At 33.5% G+C, this 22299-nt stretch overlaps 1 protein-coding gene across 1 annotated transcript in view; it reads left to right on the forward strand.

Annotated features, from left to right (window-relative positions):
- LOC129223974 (protein O-mannosyl-transferase TMTC3-like) overlaps window positions 1-22299 on the forward strand; it is a 182023-nt gene that overhangs the window by 6451 nt on the left and 153273 nt on the right. Inside the window, exon 2 of the mRNA XM_054858360.1 lies at window positions 12956-13092. Within this exon, the coding sequence (XP_054714335.1) occupies window positions 12956-13092 (137 nt within the window). The remainder of the gene's footprint in view (window positions 1-12955; window positions 13093-22299) is intronic.

The following is a 22299-nucleotide window of genomic DNA, read 5'->3' on the forward strand; positions in this document are numbered from 1 at the left end:
GGAAAGAGAAAAACTAGAGAGAGAATGAGAATGAAGAGACAAAGAAAGACAATTTGAACTAGATAAACTGAAACTAACTACCGCAGTAGAAACAGTTAGCTTGAGTTCAAATAGGTCAGCGAGTACAGATACTTCTAGGAGATCAAATTTAAAGCATCTGGTCCCAAAATTTGACCCGAAGCAATTAGATGTCTCGTTATTTTTTGAAATTTTTGAGAGACAGGCTAAGAAAGAGGAGATAGAGGAAGAGAGGTGGGTTTCCCAGCTTATTCCTTTGTTGCCCCCGAAGTAGCAGAGCTAATTGTGAAGGAACCCCTTGAGAAAAGCGACGATTTTCCTCACATGAAGCGCCTGTTAATGAAGAGGTTCAAACTAAATTCTGTGGAATTGCGGATTAGGTTTAAAGAACATAATCGGAAGTTTGGTTCCTCCTGGGCAGATCTCACCTTCGAATTAAGAAGCTATCTAGACAATTGGCTAGAAACCGCGGAGGTAAATACATTTGAGGAGTTAAAGGAGTTATTGCTCACGGAGCAGTTAAAAAAGACAACCCCTGCTGAGGTGAGGGAACACTTTTTGGACTCCTGGGAAGAATTCCGTAAGGCGTCAGACCTCGCTGAAAGGTTAGATCACTACGAGAGCCTTCGGCGTACTTTCAAAAAATCGGAGGGAAAACAAAACGACCCCAAAACGCACAAAAAAGAAAAATGGGTGAAAGGAGGAAATGATCCGGCAAAAACTACTAATACTAAATCGGAAAGTGCTAATAAGAAAGAGCCCCCCAAATGGGAAAAAAACAGTAATTTCGAAAAAAGAAAGGAAATTGTTTGTTATTTTTGTTCACAAAAGGGACATATAAAACCAAATTGCCCTGAATTTAAGAGAGCGCAAGGGGAACAAATCAATCATATTGGAGACACGAAAGAACTAAGCGAGTGTTTTGCCCCTTATATAAGTACTGGGAAAATAAATGGGGAGGTTCGGAAAATCCTTCGGGACAGCGGGGCCTCCATCGATGTCTGCCCCCGCAGTTGGATCAAAACAGAAGATTTTACGGGAGAATATGTTTACGTGAAGCAACCTTTAGATGAAGAGTGTAAATGCTTGCCTTTGGCAAAAATATACATAGAGACCGACGAAGGTTGTGTGTATTCTAAAGCAGCGATAAAAAACACGGATAGCGACGCGAGATTCTATCTTTTGGGAAATAGGACAGCGGAATTATTTTCTCGGTCAAAATCAAAACCAGAGGCCTTAAATGCAGTCGAAACGAGGGGAAGTTTACGTCGAAAACAGGGAGGAACGGAAGTGAATTCCACAACACAGGAAACTTTGAACGCAAACGTTTTTCCCCCTCCCGGAGTGGAAGAGTTGGACACTTGCTCACTACCCCCCATAGAGCCTTTTGAGGGATTAGCGTTAGCTGAAATAGATTCCAAATCATTCGAGAAAGAGCAGAAATTGTGTTCTGTTCTAAAGCCCTTGTGGGAAGAGGTTTCGAAAGGGGAGGGAAAGGATTTTAAATGCATGAAAGGAAAACTGGTCCGTCTGAGTAGATCTAAGCTGGGAGAAGAAAGAGTGCAGCTCTGTATACCCTCGAGATTGACAGAAAAGATTATGAAATTTTGTCATGATGGCGCGTCAAGCCATTTGGGTGCTACAAAGATGAAGGATAAATTGTTGCGTCATTTTTTTTGGCCGAATTGTTATGCTGAAATTGAGTCGTATGTGAGGGCGTGTGATGCTTGTCAACGCGTAGGAAAGAAAGGTGATCGAAAGAAAGCGCCTTTAAAAATCGTGCCTATCATTTCAGAACCGTTTGCAGTCATAAATATAGATGCTGTGGGAGTTTTGCCCTTATCAAAAAATGGGAACAAATATCTAATAACGTCCATCTGTATGGCCTCAAAATATCCTGACGCTATACCTGTGGCCGATATTAAGTCCCCGAAAGTAATTGATGCCTTGTTAAAAACGTTCTCCAGGACTGGGTTCCCTCGGGAAGTGCAAAGCGATTTAGGGCGCTCCTTCACCAGTTTATTAACGACAGAATTCTTTGACAGGTTTGGAATAAAGGTTAGACACAGTTCTATTTGCCACCCGTCATCAAATCCAGTTGAAAGGATGCATTCTTCCATCAAACGTGTATTAAAAGCATTATGCGTGGAATCGGGAGAAGACTGGGAAAAAAATTTACCGTTGGCTTTATTTGTTCTCCGTTCAGTAAATCATGAGAGTACAGGATTTAGCCCAGCCGAGCTCGTTCATGGGAAAAATTTGAGGACTCCGCAAACTTTGCTCTATGAGAATTGGATGGTGCCAGAAGAATCTGACCCAAATGTAGTAGAGTACATTCTAAATTTGACCAACCGTTTGAAAAGATGTCAGGATTTGGCGGTAGAAAAAATGAGTGAAATGCAGTTACGAAGAAAAGCTTGGTATGACAAGAACGCTGTGAAGAGGCAATTTAAGGTGGGCGAGCAGGTGTTAGTATTGTCGACAAATAAAGCTAACAAAATGGCAGTGAACTGGATAGGTCCAGGAGTGGTTACGAGCAAAATCTCGGAAACTAACTATGTAATCGACGTCCCTGAGAGGAGGGACAAATGCACCATTTATCACGTAAATTTACTTAAACCTTATCATAAGCGCCCCGAACGAGTAAATTTAATAATAGAGGAGGAGGGGGACGAGCAAGAAGCTGAGATTCCTTTTCCCTTGCCTGACCCTACATATTTTGATTTACACGAGATGTTGCGGGCTAGCAATTTGGAAAAACGCGTGTCGGAAAAACAAATAGATCAATTAGGGAAAGTACTTCAGAAACATAAAAGAGTGTTTTCTTCAGACCCTGGGTGTACTAAATTGGTCACGATGGACATTGAGCTGACCAGCGCCGACCCCGTGAGATCGCGACCCTATAGAATGTCCCCACGGCAAACTGAAATAGTGCGTGAGGAAATAAAAGGACATTTAGATCTGGGAATTGTAGAAATCGGGCAGTCCGACTATACTAGCCCCCTAATTTTAGTGGAGGTGCCTGGGAAAGACCCCCGCCCTTGCGTAGATTATCGTAAGTTGAATGCAATTACGCGCACTGAGTTTTTCCCCTTACCAAACATTGAGGAAGTAGTTGAGCGGGTGAGCGCAGCGCCTTACATAACGCTGATGGATTTAACAAAGGGATATTTTCAGATACCCCTGACCGAAAGAGCAAGCCGTTACGCGGCTTTTGTCACGCCCTTTGGGTCGTATCGCCCAAAGAATATGATGTTCGGACTACTCAACGCTCCGTATTATTTTGTAAAACTTTTGGCGCAAGTTTTGAATGGTTTTGAACATTTTACGGCACCCTACATTGATGATATAGCCATATATTCGCAAAGTTGGGAACAGCATGTGATCGATGTGGACAAAGTGCTAGAGCGATTGGGTGACGCAAAATTAACAGTAAAACCATCTAAGTGTCGTTTCGCACAAGATAGTGTCCGGTTTTTGGGGCATGATGTCGGTTCTGGGAAGAGATCTCCGAGCGAGGCGAAGTTAAAAGCCGTGCAAGATTTTCCAACCCCCACGACTAAAACGTTGATACGGTCATTCTTAGGATTGGTAGGGTATTACGGCAGATACATTCCGAACTTTTCCGAGGTAGCAGCCCCCCTAACAAGCGCATTGAAAGGAAGGATCAGAAAAGAAAAGGTAGTGTGGACGGATGAATGCGAGGAGGCGTTCCGTGCTTTAACACTAGAAAGACGGAAGCGGTCATTTTGACCGCAAACGATTTTCAAATGCTCATATTTGCTGCGTTTAATTTTCAAACTCTTTTTCCTTCATTGACTTTTCCTAACTATTTATTAAGATTTTACAACAGTAATTTTTTTCCTTTTAGGATTATTATTATAGTCGCTATAAATGTTTATACCTAGAAAGACTGACTACGGTCATTTTGACCGCTAAGTGAACCTTTCTTTGTGCATCCGTTTTCTTCTTTTTTCGCTTATCAGTTGTGTGTACTATGGACTATTGTTAGTTGTCAGGGTGAGTAATGTTCTTTTGAGCTTGAGTAGTACCTGTTGGTCAGGTTTAATTCTTTGAACTGTTAGGAAAATGCGAAACACCTGCTGGTTGCATGGTTTCAGTTTTCTGCTATCTGCACAGGGGGCAAAGTTGGGAAAGGTAAATTTGAAAAGCATGTGACTGGACACGTGAAATTACTTTGGGTCTAAAAGAAAGGAAATATAAACAGGTAAATTACAAAAATGTTTGCTGGAATTGTTTTGTGCACCAAAACATGTGCTTTGCTTGAAGCATTGACGTTTATTTTCTTCGGTGATAATGAAGTGCTCAGTCACATAATTATCTTCATGATGTCGAGATGAACCGTTGACAAGCAAAACTTATAGGAACATTAACTCCTGAAACTGTTGCAGATTTATATCTAAAACAGATTATGGTTTAAATGAACAGTCTGACTTATCTGAAGAGAAATATATTTCTAGCGATGAGAATAGTTTGCTTTCATGAGATTATTGCGAATATTTTTCGGAGCCTAGATTTGCAGAAAAGGATTCTTGTTCTTCTGAGTCAGAATGAGAAGAAACCTCGCTAATAAAAACTGATGCTCAAAATTTAAAAAGTAGTGAAAGACAGAGTGAAAAGGGTCCGACGCCGAAAAAAAGGAGAAAATTTCAAAAACAGAACTCCTATTTCTTCAATTTCCGCCAAGTCATCCCCAACCCCACTGATCAATTTTGCTGCATATAAATAAGTAAGTACCTCAGGAAAAAGATTAAAATAGTGTGAAATTAAATTATGCGGAACTAAAACTACGAGCATTTGTTCTAACTTCCAAACAAAAAACTGTTAATGACTAATATACAGGTGACGTGATAACATAAGTATTTCGAAATACTGTAAAAGATAGTAATGTACGGTATCTTGCGATATTAAGACATTTTTTAAATCAAACACATGCATGGTTGATTATAGTACTTGTTAGTTATTACATGCTAAGAAAATTTCCTCTTTTTTGTACAAATTTCCTCTTTCTCAATGCCAATTGTGTAAAGCATGTGTATTTCACTTGATCGAACGTAAAATAAAAAAAAGCTATCTGAGACTTATTTGCAGACTATACAGTGATGGACAAAATTATAGACTCAATTTTTTTATATTTTGTTTCAATTACAACATGACTCAATTTAAATTATTTTCATTGAAGTAAAGATGAATAGTTGAAGAAATAGTTCTAAAATTAATATATCTTATCAATTAAATAAAAAAATTCATAAAATTTGAAAATTTGCAAATTTAATATTTTATCATTACGTGAAATCTGGACAAAAGTATAAACTCAAAGGTAAAAACTCCAGGATTACGAGAAAGTTTCGTTCGAAAATGTTAATTTAACGCCATAGAATGAATAAATTTTGCCATCAGTGATTACTAAAAGTTTCGTTTTTGGAAATTTATGAGAAACATATAAATGCACCGCTGGACAAAATTATAAACTCATTTTTCTTTCTCATATTTTCAATCATAATTTAACTCAGTTAAAAAAAAAATTGTTCCAGTAAAGATAAATAACTCTCTCAGCATGGTAAAGCAGGATTGGCATTTCTTAATTGAAGGTAGAACGCTGAAGATTACCAATTAATAATGGAAGATAATCTCTTACCTTTTGCTCATCTGATTCCTGGAGGTAACTGGTTATTTTAGCAAGATAACGCGAGTGTACACACAGCGAAAAGTACAAAAGAATGGTTCAAGCGTGGGGTATCAAAGTTATCAAATGGCCAGCTCGTAGTCCGGATCTTAATCCGATTGAAAATCTTTGGGGGATCACGATTCGCAGAGTTTATTATGATCGGCACCAGTACCAAACCACAGAGGAATTAAAAAGGGCAATACTTTCAGCATGGAACCATATGCCACTGCAGCTGTTGGAAACTCTTGTGAAATCTACATGCTCAGCCGCATATTCGAGGTAATTCAGAAAACTGAGGGCCCAACTCGTTTTTATAAGTTTGTAGTTTACACTAATGGCTAGATTTAATGCAGTGTTAATTTTTAAAACATTTCAAATATTGATTTTTTTTTCAATTTATCCATGTTAATACCAAAATCTATGCTTTTGTTTTACTGAAGTAATTGCAAATGTAACTTAACTAAACTCAAAAAAATAAATAAATAAAATTTTGTCAGCTTATAATTATGTTTACGCAGTATTGTAAGTTTGTAATTTAGCATTGGTTCATTTTTGGATATTAAATGATTAAGTATTTGAATAAAATTCTACCAAACTTCAGAGTTTCTTACTTTTGAGTAGCTACTTTTGTCCAGGTTTCATGTATTATAAAGATATTAAAGTTGAGATTTTTTTAAATTAAATTATTTATTTTATAAAGTTTATAAGTTATACTGAATTTAGGCCTATTTAGTCAGTTATTTATCTTTACTGGAACAAAACGTTTTTTAACTGAGTTAAATTATGATTGAATAAAATGATAAAAAATAAGTTTATAATTTTGTCCAGCGGTGCATTTATATGTTTCTCATTAATTTCCAAAAACAAAACTTTTAGAAATTACTGATGGCAACATTTATTCATTCTATGGCGTTAAATTAACATTTTGGAACGAAACTTTCTCGTAATCCTGGATTTTTTACCTCTGAGTTTATACTTTTGTCCAGGTTTCACGTAATGATAAAATATTAAATTTGCAAATTTTAACTCTTTATGAATTTTTTAATTTGTTTGTAAGATGTACTAATTTTAGAACTATTTATTCAACTATTCATCTTTACTTCAATGAAAATAATTTAAACTGAGTCATGTTGTAATTGAAACAAAAGAAAAAAAAAATTGAGTCTATAATTTTGTCCACCACTGTATAAGGATTAAATTGTTAAATTAAACTTTGATATTATGAATCAAATCTTTTCTATGGCTGAAAATCCCAAAAGGAGGAAATTTTTCATTATTTTAAGTATGGCGGTCAAAGTGACCGCTGCTCGTCTTTCTAGGTATACGCAAAACGCCGTCTTTCTAGTGTTAAAGGGAAGTTTACTAAAGAGCCCTATTCTTTATGCCCCTGACTTTTCGAAAGAGTTCATTCTCCAAACTGATGCAAGTGAGAGTGGAATGGGGATTGTACTAGCTCAGATGCATAATGGGGAAGAACATCCAGTTCTATATCTCAGTAAAAAGTTCTCGAAAGCTGAAAAAAATTACAGTGTTATCGAAAAGGAGTTAGCCGCTATAGTTTATGGGTTAAAGAAACTAGCTCACTATTTAAACGGCCAATTTTTCCGTATACAAACCGATCATTCTCCTATCACATACCTTTAAAAAATGATGGGAACGAATGCCAGACTTACTCGTTGGGCTTTATGTCTACAACAGTTCAATTTCGAAATTGAACACAAATCGGGGAAAAGAAATGGTAACGCCGACGGTTTGAGCAGACAGGAACCATAACGGGCCCCGAGGCTATTTGTAAAAAAAATTCTGGTAAATTAACATACCTTTTTGGGATTATTTAATTTCCATTTATCGCAATTTATTTGGATTTGGTATTTATATATGTATTTTTTTGTTTTGGTCGAAGAAGTACTTGATCAATTATTTGTGTTAAATATTTTTGGGGATTTTATGCTCGAGAGTTTGTGTTACTTAATTTTTCGGATGATTATTAAGAACTTTAAAAGTTTTGGACGTCATGAAAATCATAAAGGAGTATGGTGCATTTCCAAACTGATTAATGTAGCGCAGGTTAGTTTTGAAAATTTTGGCAATGACGAACAAAATAGGAGAGAATTTTAGGTCATGAGAACCTGATGTTGGTTCACAAGTAGGGTGTCTTTGTTTTTTTCTGAATGTGTTCTGTTAAACTGAGGCTGCCTTTTCGGGAGTCTAGTTCACTGACCTGGGACACCCTCGTTTTCCTAAATGTGTTTTGGACGACAATGTCACCTGAAATTTGATGTGGTTGCACAACGAAATTTCCTTCCTAAGGGGGGAGGAGCTGTGGCATCCTCAGATATGTGCCCGTTTTGAATGCCGCGAGTCCACTTCGTGAAAACAATCTCTTCAAGCAGCCGATTGAGCTCTGTGTTGACGAGACACAGACAGCCATTTCTTCTACGCCTTTGTGTCTTTGTAGGAATACCGCTTCTAAATAAAGGACTAGACTGTCTGGCACCATTTCGGACAGTTTTAAAATTGGGTGTGACGAGTTTGCCTGACAGCCCTGGACGGTGTCCGACTTTGTCGTTGCCGAAAAACCGCAGACGGGGAGGCGTACTCCATGTTAATGAGGCGCCGGTCGACCAACGAATCCGGGCCTTGGTTTCTTCTACAAAAACAACGTAGCAGTGTTCGTCACCAAGTTTCCACCAATGGGATATTTTAAGGGGGCTTAGTGGACAAGCCCCGTTTCTTCGAAAAAGACCTCGATCCACAGTTTTGGAAAGCAGATTGCTCTAGGACTTGAGAGAAACAGGTGCCCTTAGGCATTTCTCCGGTTTCGTTGGAAACCGTGATTTTTTTTTTTTTTTTGTGACCACCACGGACGCAACTGTGTTTGCCTGAATTTGTAACCCCATCAATGTAACGATTATTATTTTTTTTTCTGTAAATAAATTTTTTTTTCGTTAATTTTAAAAAGGGGTTTAGTCCTTCCTTGTTCGTGGTGTGACTTGATTTAATGAAATGATTGGATTCGTAATCTTTACTTCTGTGACTCACGACGTCACATGAGTGATCAAGTAAATGGAGAAAGTAAAAACATGGTGCACATAAACGAAATTGTGATTCATCACATCATCTACTGATGAAAATAAGGGAATGTGGGGTACCTCCGACCTATTTTCAATTTTCAATTAACTTCATAATTATTTGCGAATTCTAAATGCAAATAACTTTAGTTAACACTTTATGATTTTTTACACAACACATAATTATCTTAAAAATTTATTCAACTTTTTTCAATTACATTAAAAAAAAAAAACAGAAGAACGCAATCAGTACCGAGGTACATCACCGGTGGTGTACCTTAAATTATGGGAGGGTGTACCTTGGACCAATAATTAACAGAAAAATAAAACATGATTTTCAGTAAGAACATCACTATTTATCAATCAGTACACCATACATAAATTTCGAAATACATTTTTATTTGTTTCAAAGATAAATACAAATTTAGACTGTATTATCTTATTATAATCTTATTACTTTTTTTAATAAAATGACAACATGTTAGGAGTGGACTGGCTCGCCGGCCCGCGGGCTGATGCACCATTGCGCCCTCAAGCGTGACACCTTTTTTTTTTCTTTTAGGTGTTAAATTTCCCCTAGCTCTGAATTTTCCCCTTTATTTCTTTTCTGTTTCTTTTTTTCTTTTCTTTTCTTTTTTTTTTTGCACCTTTATTTTCCATTTTGCACCTTTTTTTTCACTTTTTTTGTCCTCATTTATGTACCCAAGGTTGGTACCCTCTCGGGGTACCAACCTTGCCCCGGTAAAACCCCTGCAAGATGCTCCAGCTTCTGAAAACCATACTAAAGATTTTTTTTAAGCAACACTCATTTCTAACCAAAATTGTAATTAAATAAGTCAATTCCAAATGTTAACTTAACGAGCTGCCTTTCAGATCCACCTGTTAGTATTGGGTGTGGTAGCTTGAATATATCCTTTTTGTCAACTTCATAAATGGTAGGATATTCTCTTGTGAATTTCTGACGGTTTGGATCCTTTTTCAGATATTTAACTTCATATCTCATCATCAGCAATAGAAAAAAACTCTGCAAGAAAATACTTGACACGTTTCTTGCCAGCGAGTTTTACCAATACAAAAAAAAAAAAAAAAAAACAATCTGAATGAGGTTATCTGGATCTTCTAGCTCATTAAAATGATTATCTGAAATATAGGATTCCTCATGTAAATCAATCTTCAATATTCTCAAGTTCAGTCTCTGAGGAATAACAAAGTTTTCTCTTAGGTGGCTTGGTAGGGGTTTTATTCTCTTAGTTTGCTTTACTTGTTTCATTGACCTTTTAGCCTTTCCGATTTCAAGACACTCTTTTTCGAGTGTATCGGTCAAAATACAAGACTTTCTTTTAGGTCTCCCGCTACGAAATTGTTTTCTCAGTAGTTCCTTTGGATTTGGTCTTATTTCTTCAAGAGTGACAAAGTTTGGAAAAGAAGTACTATAACTTAGATGTTGACCATACCAGCAAAATCATTTTGTGCGCTATTTTCTTCTTGCTTTTGAATTGAGTGATCAGTGACATTTGATGGGAGGAAATCAAATTCTTGAAAAATATTTTCATTCAGTATATGTCAGCCAGTGACCTCAAAGTCATTGATTATATTTGATGGTGGCCAGTGGGAATGCTCCGCCAACTAGTCCAGAAAATTGGAGTACATGAAATTTTAGGAGTTGTAATAACTATGCAAAATCGTGACACCACTTGCATTTGGGTTCGAGGTACACCACTTGGTTATAAAAAAAATAGCTGACCATTATGCTACAGTTAGACCTGACTTTGTTTCAGGCACATGGTGTTATAGCTAGAGCATTACTGTATAATGCATGACCTTCATTTCAGAGTAAACAATATATGTTTCAGAATAAACATACAAAAAATTAACTGGAGAGACTGACTTTTGAATGGTGGATCTCTTTTTTCAATAATACTTCAATCAGATGAGCTTTCAACAAAACAGAAAGGTATGCACTGAGACTTCTAATGGCAAATACTTTAACTACACATGTTGCTATTCAACTATTTTAATATGCAGAAATAAATCAGCGTAGGTCCAAGGTACACATATATCCGAGGTACACCACTTACCCCTATCATTTTTTAATATTTCCGCTACTTTGATTTATTGATATTCTATTAATTCGTAATTTTCTAGTCGAAGTTTTACATTACTTGTCGATTTATTTTGGTACTATCTCATCGAAAAGAAATCTACAGTTGAAGTAACATTGTTTTTCTAAAAAGTTAAGTTAAAATCTCGGTAATTAAAAGCTATTCATTATTTTCAGCTGATACCGAAAATACAAGTATTTTACCTCAGAAAATACTGGTATTACGAAACTGTGAAATAGCTCGAAATACCTGTATTTGGTGTTCCGGTATCCCGGTATTGCAGTCACTACTCTTAATATACAGGGTGTTCCGTTTTAACCTGCAAGACCTTTATTTTTGCAACCGTTAGTCCTAGATGTATAGTTCCAATTGCAAAAATGTTCAAAATCAGATACAGAGTTACGATATCGAAAGTTTGAAGTAAAAATGAAAATAAGACAAAAAATACAAAACGTAAATTTTATACGGGTCCCAGGTTCCCTAACTTATATTTAGGGAAATAATCTCTATTGAAAAAAAATTCCAACACAAAAAAGTTTGAAATTCGTACGACCAATATTCACCGAAATATGAAACGCAGCATTTTGTTACTTACACCACTTTTTACTCGCCGTCAATAACATCTTTTGGAGAAAATATAGCGGTTACAAGGGTTCAAAATTATATGTGTGCATAGAGTGTGGTTTTCCAAATTTTTCGAGGTTTGGTAGTGGGTTTTTGCGTATCACGGCATAACTTTTGCATTTATTTATGAATAGCAATGAAAAATAAAAATACTTTGTTTTTTAACCTCGACAATCAGTCTTTCTTCTGAAAGGCTGACAACTTCCTGTATCACCTTCTGTATGGTCCCTAAAACTTTTAAACTCGAATATCTCCTTGAGTTTTGGTAGCACAAATGTCAAGTTTTTTGTGTCAATAATATTTTAAATGGAGATTATTTCTCTAAATATTAGTTAGGGGACCTAGGGTTCGTGTAAAAAGTTAAATTTTGTATTTTTTGACTCATTTTCTTGTTTTAATCAAACTTTCAAAATCTTAACTCAGCACCTGATTTTGAACATTTTTGCAGTTGGAAGTATACATGTAGGACTAATGGTTGCGAAAATAAAGGTCTTGCAGGTTTAAACGGAATACCCTGTATAAGTAATTAAGAAACTAAATTCTACGAAGTCTCACTAACAATATCCGATAGGATTAAAGTGAAACAGTTTGGCATTTTGATCACTTTTCCATTGCCTATTGCCACGTTTCTAAACCTTACAAATCGTTTCATTCTCGAATTATATTTTCCTCTGCTACAGTATCTATAATATATCTTCTTTGAAATGTTTATGGATTCTCCTTATCAAGGCAACAAATTTTAAACGTCGAAATTTCTAAAAATTTTAATTTCATCATTGTGGTCTGCAGTTTTTCAGTTATTGGTAAAAAGTTTTTGAACTTTTTGGGCAGGTTAAAGATTGGAAATCTAAAAATAACAGTCATAACTTGAGATCTCAATGCATCAAGAGCTTGCTTGAAAACCTGAACATTGCATTTGAACACAACAGTAGAGAACGAATTAGGCCTAATTTAACACTCGAAGTCTTATAGATTGTTTTTAGCATTTTCGTTCATTATATTGTTGCAAATATGCAAGTTTGAATGTAGTAAAGTAATGCAGAACTGCCATGGTCTTTGGACCTTACTTCATGTTACAGGCCTTTCTAAATTTTCATAAGTTTGTCAAATTATATTGCAGATTTTGGATTCTCCATATTTTTCTTTGATGTGTCTCTTTTTCAATTCATCCTGGGACATTTATGCGTCATATTTTTTTGCATTGTTTTCGTTGTGATTTTTTGCACTTTAATCTACGAATAATGTGATAATATTTTGGTTATAGTTAAAAATTTATGTGTATGAATATGTATTTATACCTTAATTTCTGTTAATTTTAGCGGAAAAAACCGTTAAATTCATTATGTGTTTTATTATTGCTGTGCTAAATTAAGAACCATACCCGTACAAAATGTGCAACCATTACAGATAAGTTAGTGTGGTTGAGTGGTAATTTTTTTTTTTTTTTTCAGGAGCAAAGTCACAAGTCATACCGTCCACTGACAGTCTTGAGTTTTCGACTGAACTATGCCGTCCACGGTCTCAACCCCTTTGGATATCACCTCGTCAATGTTTTGCTGCATGCTTTGGTCTGCATCCTTTTTTATAGGTATGCTATCCTGCATTTCGCTGAAAAAGTATCAAAAAGACAGACACAATTCAAGGGTTAAAGCTGTCGTGGGAAAATAAAGCTTACAATCTACAAACTTTTCATTTTTTTGCATTTTTGTCCTCGATTGTACTTAAATTTTGTTGAACAAGCTTGCTTATTTGGTTTCTGTTGAAACTAAAGCTAGAAAAAAACGTAAAATTCCAACATTACCCTTGTGTTTATATGAAACCCAAACGCGTTTCTTTTAATATCTCAAAAACTCAATTCTACAGATACTGTGCTTTACCCTCCCAAGACAGAAAAATTTACAATATACCTCACAGTACGATTGAACCCAACTCATTTTCTCCTTCAGAATGGAGTATGCACAAACAGGGGAATATATTTTACTTATAACATGTAAATTGACTGGGATAATGTTATAGAGCATTTCAAAGGCGTACAAGACTTTTAGTATCAATATCAGCTTGAGGTAGCTTGATCGGTTTGCCATTGAGCTTGTTGCCAATATGCATATGTTCCATATAGACCAGTCAAGTGTTCCATACTGGCCAGTTTCTGTGTATAAATATTGACAGATGCGCATTAATTCTCCCCAGGTCACCAAGGCCACCAAGTTTCCACTGCACATGAATACCCATAGTGATAATTTCTCTATTGGATTTCTAGCTCTTGTTCCGGCTCAAAAACATCGAAATGGTGAAAATTATTTTTCATCTATTGTGTTTTCTCTGAAACAAGTCGGGCTTAAACCGATTGGTGCTCGTTAAAACAACAGCCGCACATGCATGCATTAAACTGGATAACATTACCACCTGAACTTAGTTTTCCGAGTGGTCAAAGAAACAACAATATAGATAAAAAATATATTTGGTAGGTGTTAAGACATGCTTATTTAAAAGATGTATTTTTACTTTTTTTTTTAAAGTGAAAATCCGGAAAATAAGCAAAACACGTTTTTAAATGAGCGGAATTATCTTTAAAAAACAATGCTTTGTAAAAAAAAAAAAGTCACATAGTACCGTTTCTCGCAAATACTTTTATCATTTATAGGTCAACTGCAGTGGTGTCGGAATAACGCTCCAAGTACACCATATGGTATATATATATATATATATATATATATATATATATATATATATATATTAATTTTACAAATTTGATCCGAATAACCGGGAGCCGAATTAACGAGATTATATTGTAGTATAGTATTTTCAATATTCTCCTTGTATATATGGAATTTCTTAAGTAGCTTCCTAGGAAGAAAAGGACGAAATTTTCTCGATACACATCTAAGGGGCGTTTTCATCTGTCCTTGACTGTTATTGAAGCCAAATTTGATCAAACACAAAGCGATTTTCCTCAGGTTATTATTCCAAGTAGTTTATCATTCTCACAACAGAGAGGAGGATAATTAACTATAACGTTAAATCTAATATCAATCCTAAGCATCGACTTTTGCCATATTATGAGTAATTGGCTAGTGCTCCATATTGGAGCTATTAGTTTTCTATATACGAAATACAAAATTTACGATGTCTTGGTAAATCAAATATATCTTTAAACATAATATTTTTGAATGGCAAGGTTTAAAACTTAATTGCAGTTTATTTTATCTAGTCTAGTTACATTTTGCATCAATTCTTAGCATTTTTTTTTTTTTTTTTTTTTTTGTGAAATGGAAAAGTACTTTTCTGTGGCAGATTAGTCCTCAGTGGCAACAGAGATGAACAATTTTGAAAAATGATTTTTAAAGTTAAGATAGGCAAACACCATATTTTTTTTGAAAGAAAAATCTATTTTGACTCTTTGAGAAATTTAGAGAGCTCCAGTTAGAGAGTGTTCTTTCTAAATCCGGAATCCGTTTTTAAATCGATAAATTATTGAGAAAACTAGTAGAAATTTACTAAACCTAAATGCGCTGCTAATGTAATTGAAGTTATTTTTTTTCTTTCTTTCTTTTATTATTTTTTTTCTTTTTAATTCTCGCATAACCACCTAGTTTTTATTTACGCCAACAGTTCCAGTGAAAAAGTATTAACTCTAAATATTTGGAACTTTGCAAAAATGGCAATTGAACATATTACTGTGATATAAACTACGCAAAGTTAATGAATATGCACTATGTGGCATTGAAATAATGGTCAATTAGACTTAGAGGGAAAAAAGCACGTTTTTCGGAGGAAATTCTCAAACATTTACCCATAAAACCTGTTTTTAGTTAATTATTTGTAAATTGGAGGGATATATCACTTTTTGACATTTAACGAAGAGATAGACACGAAAAGTTTTAAAAGTATGAAAAAGTGAATGCCCTGGAAGTGTTAACGAAACGGTAGATTTTTTCTGAAAAATGGCTGTTTTATCAAAAAAAAAAAACCTATAGATTTTTTTGGCAACAAATAAGTAGTCAAAGTATGTTATATTTAATAATCGTATCAAGTTTCAGGAAAGTGCAATGAATATTGAAGAAGAAAATATTAAGGTTCGCCTACCTTAATGCACACTGTTCAAAAATGTTGGCCAAGAAAAATTCAGAAGTTAATTTATCAGTTTTTTGAAAACATGACGCCATTTTTTTTTTTTTTTTTTTTTTTTTTCAGGTTGATTAAATTATACGTATCAGTTAAGTCAGTTAGAATAGGCTTAGTTTTTTGAAAAAGCTTTTAACATGCATATAGAAATACAAATCTTTTAGGTTTATGCAAAAGTTCCTACACTTACAGCCAACATCAGAATATATAAAATATCCCAATAACCATTATGTGTAACATGAATAAATTTGTATTCCATAAACAAACAACTCTATCCATCACATGAAAGTTTTTATATCGCAACAATTTTTACTTAATAAATAGAAAATGCGTTACTTTTCTCTGTATTGATTTATATGTCGATATATTTTTATTGATTTTTCATTCTTTGTTCAACACAGTTTTCCTGATTTTCATTTGATAGTTTTGTAAGACCTACTTTTCTCCCAAGTTCACTATTTTTTTCTACATTTATATCAATTGAAGGGCTCGGGGCAAGAATGATATGCCATATGATGTGATTTTTTCAGTAGGCCAACATTCAACTTATAAAATTTTTAAAGATTTTTCTAAAGTATTATACATTCTATATTCTGCAATGCTAAAACCAGATATATTTTTCTCCAAATGACATAATCTATTGTTATGTTTATTTTAATTTTAGTTACGAGAAACAAAACTTTTGAACGAAAAGTCACTCTATGCGACTTGCCACATTTCTGACCCAATCTCTTCCATTGATATTGCAGCTCTTTTTTTTTCCTTGAAAATGGATACTTAAATGTTAAATGCGTACAAATATCAAGTGCCAATTACTTTTTACACTAGTAATGTATAGCCTATATATGTTTTTAATTCGTTTGTCCAGTTATTAATAAATTCTAAGGATGAATCTGGTGAAAGGGAAAAGGTTAAATTGTGAAAAAGTTAACTTTTTGTATATTATCAACATTAAAGTTGCTCTGCTCCTGAATGATTTGAAGGGTTTTGAAGATTTTTAGGATTGAGAAACTTTATCGAAGAACTGATAAAACTTCATTGCAAATATACATTTAAAACACGATATTTTATTACAAATTCTTGCCTTTTTTTTTCTCGCATTCGAATAAATAAACTGTATTGGCTCCTATTTTTTTCCACATGAAGTCGCATTTAAAGGTAGACTGGTTTTCAATATACTTTTCTGAAATATTCGAAGAATAATATATAATAATGGTAAGCATAACACAGTACCATGCAATTACAATTTCAGAAGGAAAAGGCAAAGAATTTCATTTTCGAGTGAAAAAATCACATGATTAACAATACCGGGTGATATTAAACGATGGACCTGATTTCAAAAAATCACATTTTCGAAACAACTGTACCGCTCAAAATAAGTGATGCGTCAATTTAAAGAGAAATATGCCAAAATCTTTTTCAAATGAAGTTTATTACTCTAATTGCAATGTGAGAGCTCGAAGCTAAAAATCAATTGTGGATTTAAAGAATAATGAAATAACTAGCTACGAGAGAAACTTTTTTGAAAATTTGTTGACAATGAAAATGAAGATTCTCTTTCATAGTTATGACTACATTTGATTAAGATTAGTAATTTTTAGCAAATACTTATGCACTCCCTCCAAATTTCTTTACAGCATGCTTAGACGCACGTGAAAAATAAGAAGGACTTCAATACTGTTTTACATTTTTTTTTCTAAATAAAATAGTTGTATAGCTAAAAAAATAATATAGTTTTTTTATTCGCATTTCAGGGTAAAAAGTCTTCATACAAACAAATGCGATAAAGCATGCAACAAATCCCAACATTAGAAATTATCAATGTTGGAGTCTTTTGCCACACGACATCTTCTAACCTGCAATCCAGTACTTTAAACACATTTTGGAGTGTCACACTAGATATGATTCTTCATGCTGCACAAATTCGTTCCTGAAATTTTTGTAATATTTTTGGCATCGGGGTAGAACTCCTACCTCCCCCCTTCCCAAATTGTGTTTTTGACTAAATCAATAAAACGGAATATCATGGCGTGTGGAGCAAACTGAATTGCAGATTGGATGTGTGTCCTGCAACAAGAAGGTCACATACCGAGCATTTGCAACTGAAAAAAAAAGGTATTTTTTCTCTTAGTGTTAATTTATCACTTATTGTAATGTGAGCAGCAGTTTAGAAAATGTTTTTTTTTTTAAATTGGGCCAATCATTTTTGCCCACTCTTTATAGGGGAGAGTCTTGTGCCTTGGAACACAGCTAATTTCTAAGAATATATTTTCAGCAGCCAATTTTTTTGTAATTTCTAATAGTAACCTTCACCACTATGGGGTGCCATCGTAACAATTAGCATGAAATGTGTTATGTTGATGATTTTGTGAGAGAAAGAAAATGTCATGACTCCAAAGTAAACATTTTCTTCATTTTTATTTCATTTTCTGTCTTTGTATTTGTAAAACTAGTCAACTAAATTTTATTTTGCTATAAAAGAAAAGGTATAATTAAATATTTTGGTTAAGAGAAAATAATGATAGTGCATCTAGTTTGACCATGATTTTGGTTTTTCTAAAAACCACGTGGTGATTGTACCTCGGGACAGCTATACATATTGTACCTTAGGGGAAAATGTTCTAATCTAATGTACACTTTTGAATGCATTTAATGTTAGATAAAAATTCATTATTCATTGTTCATGATTTAATTCATTACCATTTGTTTTTTGGTACAAATATGGTTCAAGTATATGGATGTTTCCTGGATCATGAAGAGTTTCCCATTATACAACTATATGTGTACCAATGTACAATAGAATGTTGTACCTTGGGACAGTTTGGAAGTCTTACTTTTTTTGACTTGCAATATTTTATTTTCTAACTGTCTAACTGACTTTTGGATTTTTAATTTTATTTAAATAATCGAAGCTAAAAATTTAAATATGAAAAGGTACAACACTCTCCCCTATTAATGTGTCGGTAATTGATCTGCGAGCAAAATTTAGAGCTGTATTCAAAACAATGTCTAAAACGCGTGTTAATGTTGTGTAAAGAATGAATTAATTTTTTTCATCGTAATGTACAATAATTTCAATAGTGATAATTTGGTGTTTTCCTTGTACTTGGTTTGATATCGATATGTGCTCTGTTCCGTTTTTTTTTTAATTAAAAGAACTTTTTTTTAAGGTAATGTCTGTAAATGATGTCCCCCATGAAAAAAAAAGTTTTGAACCCCTATTCCCTTGATTGTCACACATAATAGTAACTTACTTCGATAAGGGGAGAGAAGGGGATCCTCTCCCCCTATCAAAGTAACGCTTTGTTAAATAAACACTATCTTGCAGCTCAAAAAATAAGAACTGCGCAATAAATCATATTTATCAGCTTATATTAAAAAACTAAAACTATGAATTTTGATGACGCACATACTTTGTGAGTATAAAAATAGTGGTGATATTATGTGTACATATTTTGTACAAAATACGATTAAAGTTGACAACAAATAACATGCAGCAGTAATTAAATAACAATATAAAAGAGCAACTGATATCTATTACTTGTATTTGGAATTTTGAAATAAAAAATCATCTATTTCGACCTTATAAAGGCAAATACTTATAAAACAAGTTGAGTTTAAACTTCAAATCAGAACTTAATTTAAATTTTAATCTGCGTCGGTGTTTTTCATTGCGAAATAAGGTCAGAGATCATATTTAAAAATATTCGTTTTTAAAACACATGTTTTGGGTTTTAAACATAAACAAATTATGAAAAAAATATGAACATTAACAACGCATAAATATTTAATCTTTGGTGTTTAAACATTGCTGTTTTAACCAAAACATGCTATCTTACTTCCTGTTATTCTTTTAATCCCCCTTGACCCGATCAAACGATTACAATTTAACGAATTATTGTCACCTTAAAGAGTAGTATCATTTGAGGACGACCCCTATTTACGCAAACTATATTAAGAAAATAAGTAATCAGGACGACAAATTCAATAGCATTCTATAAAAACATTTATAATGGAACATCAATACTGAATGAATGTAAAGACAATATTTTGTCAATCCTTAACCAGTTGGTGAACGTGTATATAAATAGCACTAACGCACAGAATGAATGAGGCAAGATAATGCTACATTTAGTTTCCTTTCGTAATTTTAAAAAAAAAAGAGTTTTACTTCCCCTGATAAATGCGCACATTATTTTACTTTAGAATCTATTTCACTTTGAATTAACGAACCAAAAGTGAATTTTGTATTCGGAACTTTTAAAATATTTATGCTTCCACTAAATTTCTTTCTTCCACTAAGCCTATTCATTTATTTCAGAAATAATGGGCAAAAATCTCATTACTTAACCATTCATTCATTTGCAAATTTTCGTTGAGGAATAGCCGCAGTGATTTTTCTTGGTTTTTGGTCTTCCTTTTTTTAGAACGCTTTCTAGTTGCGGCAAATCGAACGAGTGTATATTTGCATTGCGAAATTAGGTCACAGATAAAATGGATGCATTTATGCTCCCTTTTATGTTGAAGAGTTTTATGAGTTTTTTTATGATTATGTTCTGTTTTTCATAAAATATCGCAGTTGCTGTATTTGCATGAAGTTAAAATAGATAAAGCAATAAGAGCTTTTTTCTTCAATCAAGCAGTAAATAGTATTTTTGATTGTGAGCAGTATTATGTTCCGTACTGAATTTGTTTTAACAAAAGAGCAGAAGAATTCTAAATGAATGTTTTAGTGCTTCTGAAATAAATCGATTTTTAATCAAAAAAAGAAAGAAAGAAAGAAGACAGCGAAGCAATGTATCTTAAGCGTTTTAGAATGTTAAATTGATACAGATAAATAGAATGCTTCTATTGCCATTTAGATTTTAATTATGTGTAAAATTATTCTATTAACACCATTCCAAAATTTATAAATTCCCCCGTTTTACAAAGAAACGCGATGCAGTAAAAACATTTTTAGTAGGTTTAACATAAGATTGTGCCTACTTACTGACTTCAGAGGATGATGTCTTAAATTTACCTTATTTTGGTGTAACATATTCGAATTTTTGTGCTTTCTTACATAAATTGCACAAAAATACACAGGAAAGTTGCCATCAATAGACCACATTATGTTGACTGTTTTATTTTATCAGAAAGTAGCTCAAACTCAAATTTTACTTTACCTATATAAAAATAATTGCTCGGTATATTTCTCTTCAAAAAAAATCACTTTTATGATAAAAAATAAAAATTGATAAGAAATATTTTAGTATGTGGTCCATTCCTGGCAACGGGTTGCTGTGGATGACCCATCGAGTCTCCATCGATAAGTCACTTCCTCAAAAAGGGAAATTAATCTGTAAGTAACAAATATTTAACAGGAGATCAACAAACAATAAAAATAATAATAAGTTATTAAAAAAAAAAAAGGAAAAATTGCTGTACTTTTTTTTTCTTTTTTCTTTCTTTTTTTTTCAATGTTTTAGCATAGGCGAAATGTAAAACCCCCAGCACTCCCACAACGCACTGCAGTTGTCATCACACCTCGTTCACCCCTTGATATTTTCTCAACATGTGACCCTTCTTAACTCAAACTTATTGGAACCGCTTTTGACCTGTTGGAAATCTAATTTTATATTCGTTGAAAATGTTAGTTCCATTAAAATTGTACTGATCAACAAAAGCTAACTAAACTTTCAAAGAACGTATTAACCTTTTCCTTTCTAAAACCAGAGGTTGGAACTATTACAGCATTTTGTGGTACTCTGATACCTAATTCAGGGTACCATCGCATGGCTTTAGGGTGCTACGAACGGCTTAAACTTAGACTTGCCCCAGAAAAAAATGCTTTATTGTAATTCATGATAAAGTAATTATTTCATTGCATGAGCTGCATACAAATTCCCAAGACATGGTAATGTACAATGTAAATTTAATCATGCGATTTTTCCTCATTTCACAAAAGTTATCACTGTAGTTCAAAAGTTATTCAATTGGCTCTAAAGTTTGGATTTCTGGCATGGATATGAAAAATTTATTGCCCAGCTATTTATCAGTTTAATTTTGAACGATGTTTATTTTTTTTATTTTAGTTAAAAATACATTCGTTCTTTAATTCTCTGACCTTAATTATTTTCGTATTTAAACAATTTTTGCATAAAGCTGCTTGTGGGGTAGCCGTACAATAGAGTGTTCCAAAAAACACGAAAGTCAATTTTTCAAGTAGCACATCCTCTTATGTTTTTCATTTTAGGTCAAATCAATTGTAAAAAAAAGTTTCATATAATTTGAACCTCGGCAATCAGTGCCAACTTGCGCCTGTAAGTGAACCAGCACTATGCTGCACTAAGCCAAATAAAAAAGAAGGTTTTTTTTTGGAAGCTCGAACTTTTATGATGATAAAACGTTGCCTCTATAGCCCCACATGTACTACAAAAATATGTATCTAAATAAAAAAAAAACAGGTCAAATTTGCAAGTTTTTTCAATAAACTGATTTTTTTCTATATATTTTTTTAAAAAAAAATGTAAGAATAATTTTAAGAAGTTATTAAGCTGAAAAATATAAACAGTAAAGTCGATAAATAGCGTTAAATACATTAATTTAATGTATTGTTGATTTGAAAATACATTCGCTAATAATTTCTGAACTTGATATTTTATTCAAATGTATATGTAAACTTTTAAAA

Source organism: Uloborus diversus, chromosome 6 (genome assembly GCF_026930045.1).
Source record: "Uloborus diversus isolate 005 chromosome 6, Udiv.v.3.1, whole genome shotgun sequence".
NCBI lineage: Eukaryota > Metazoa > Arthropoda > Arachnida > Araneae > Uloboridae > Uloborus > Uloborus diversus.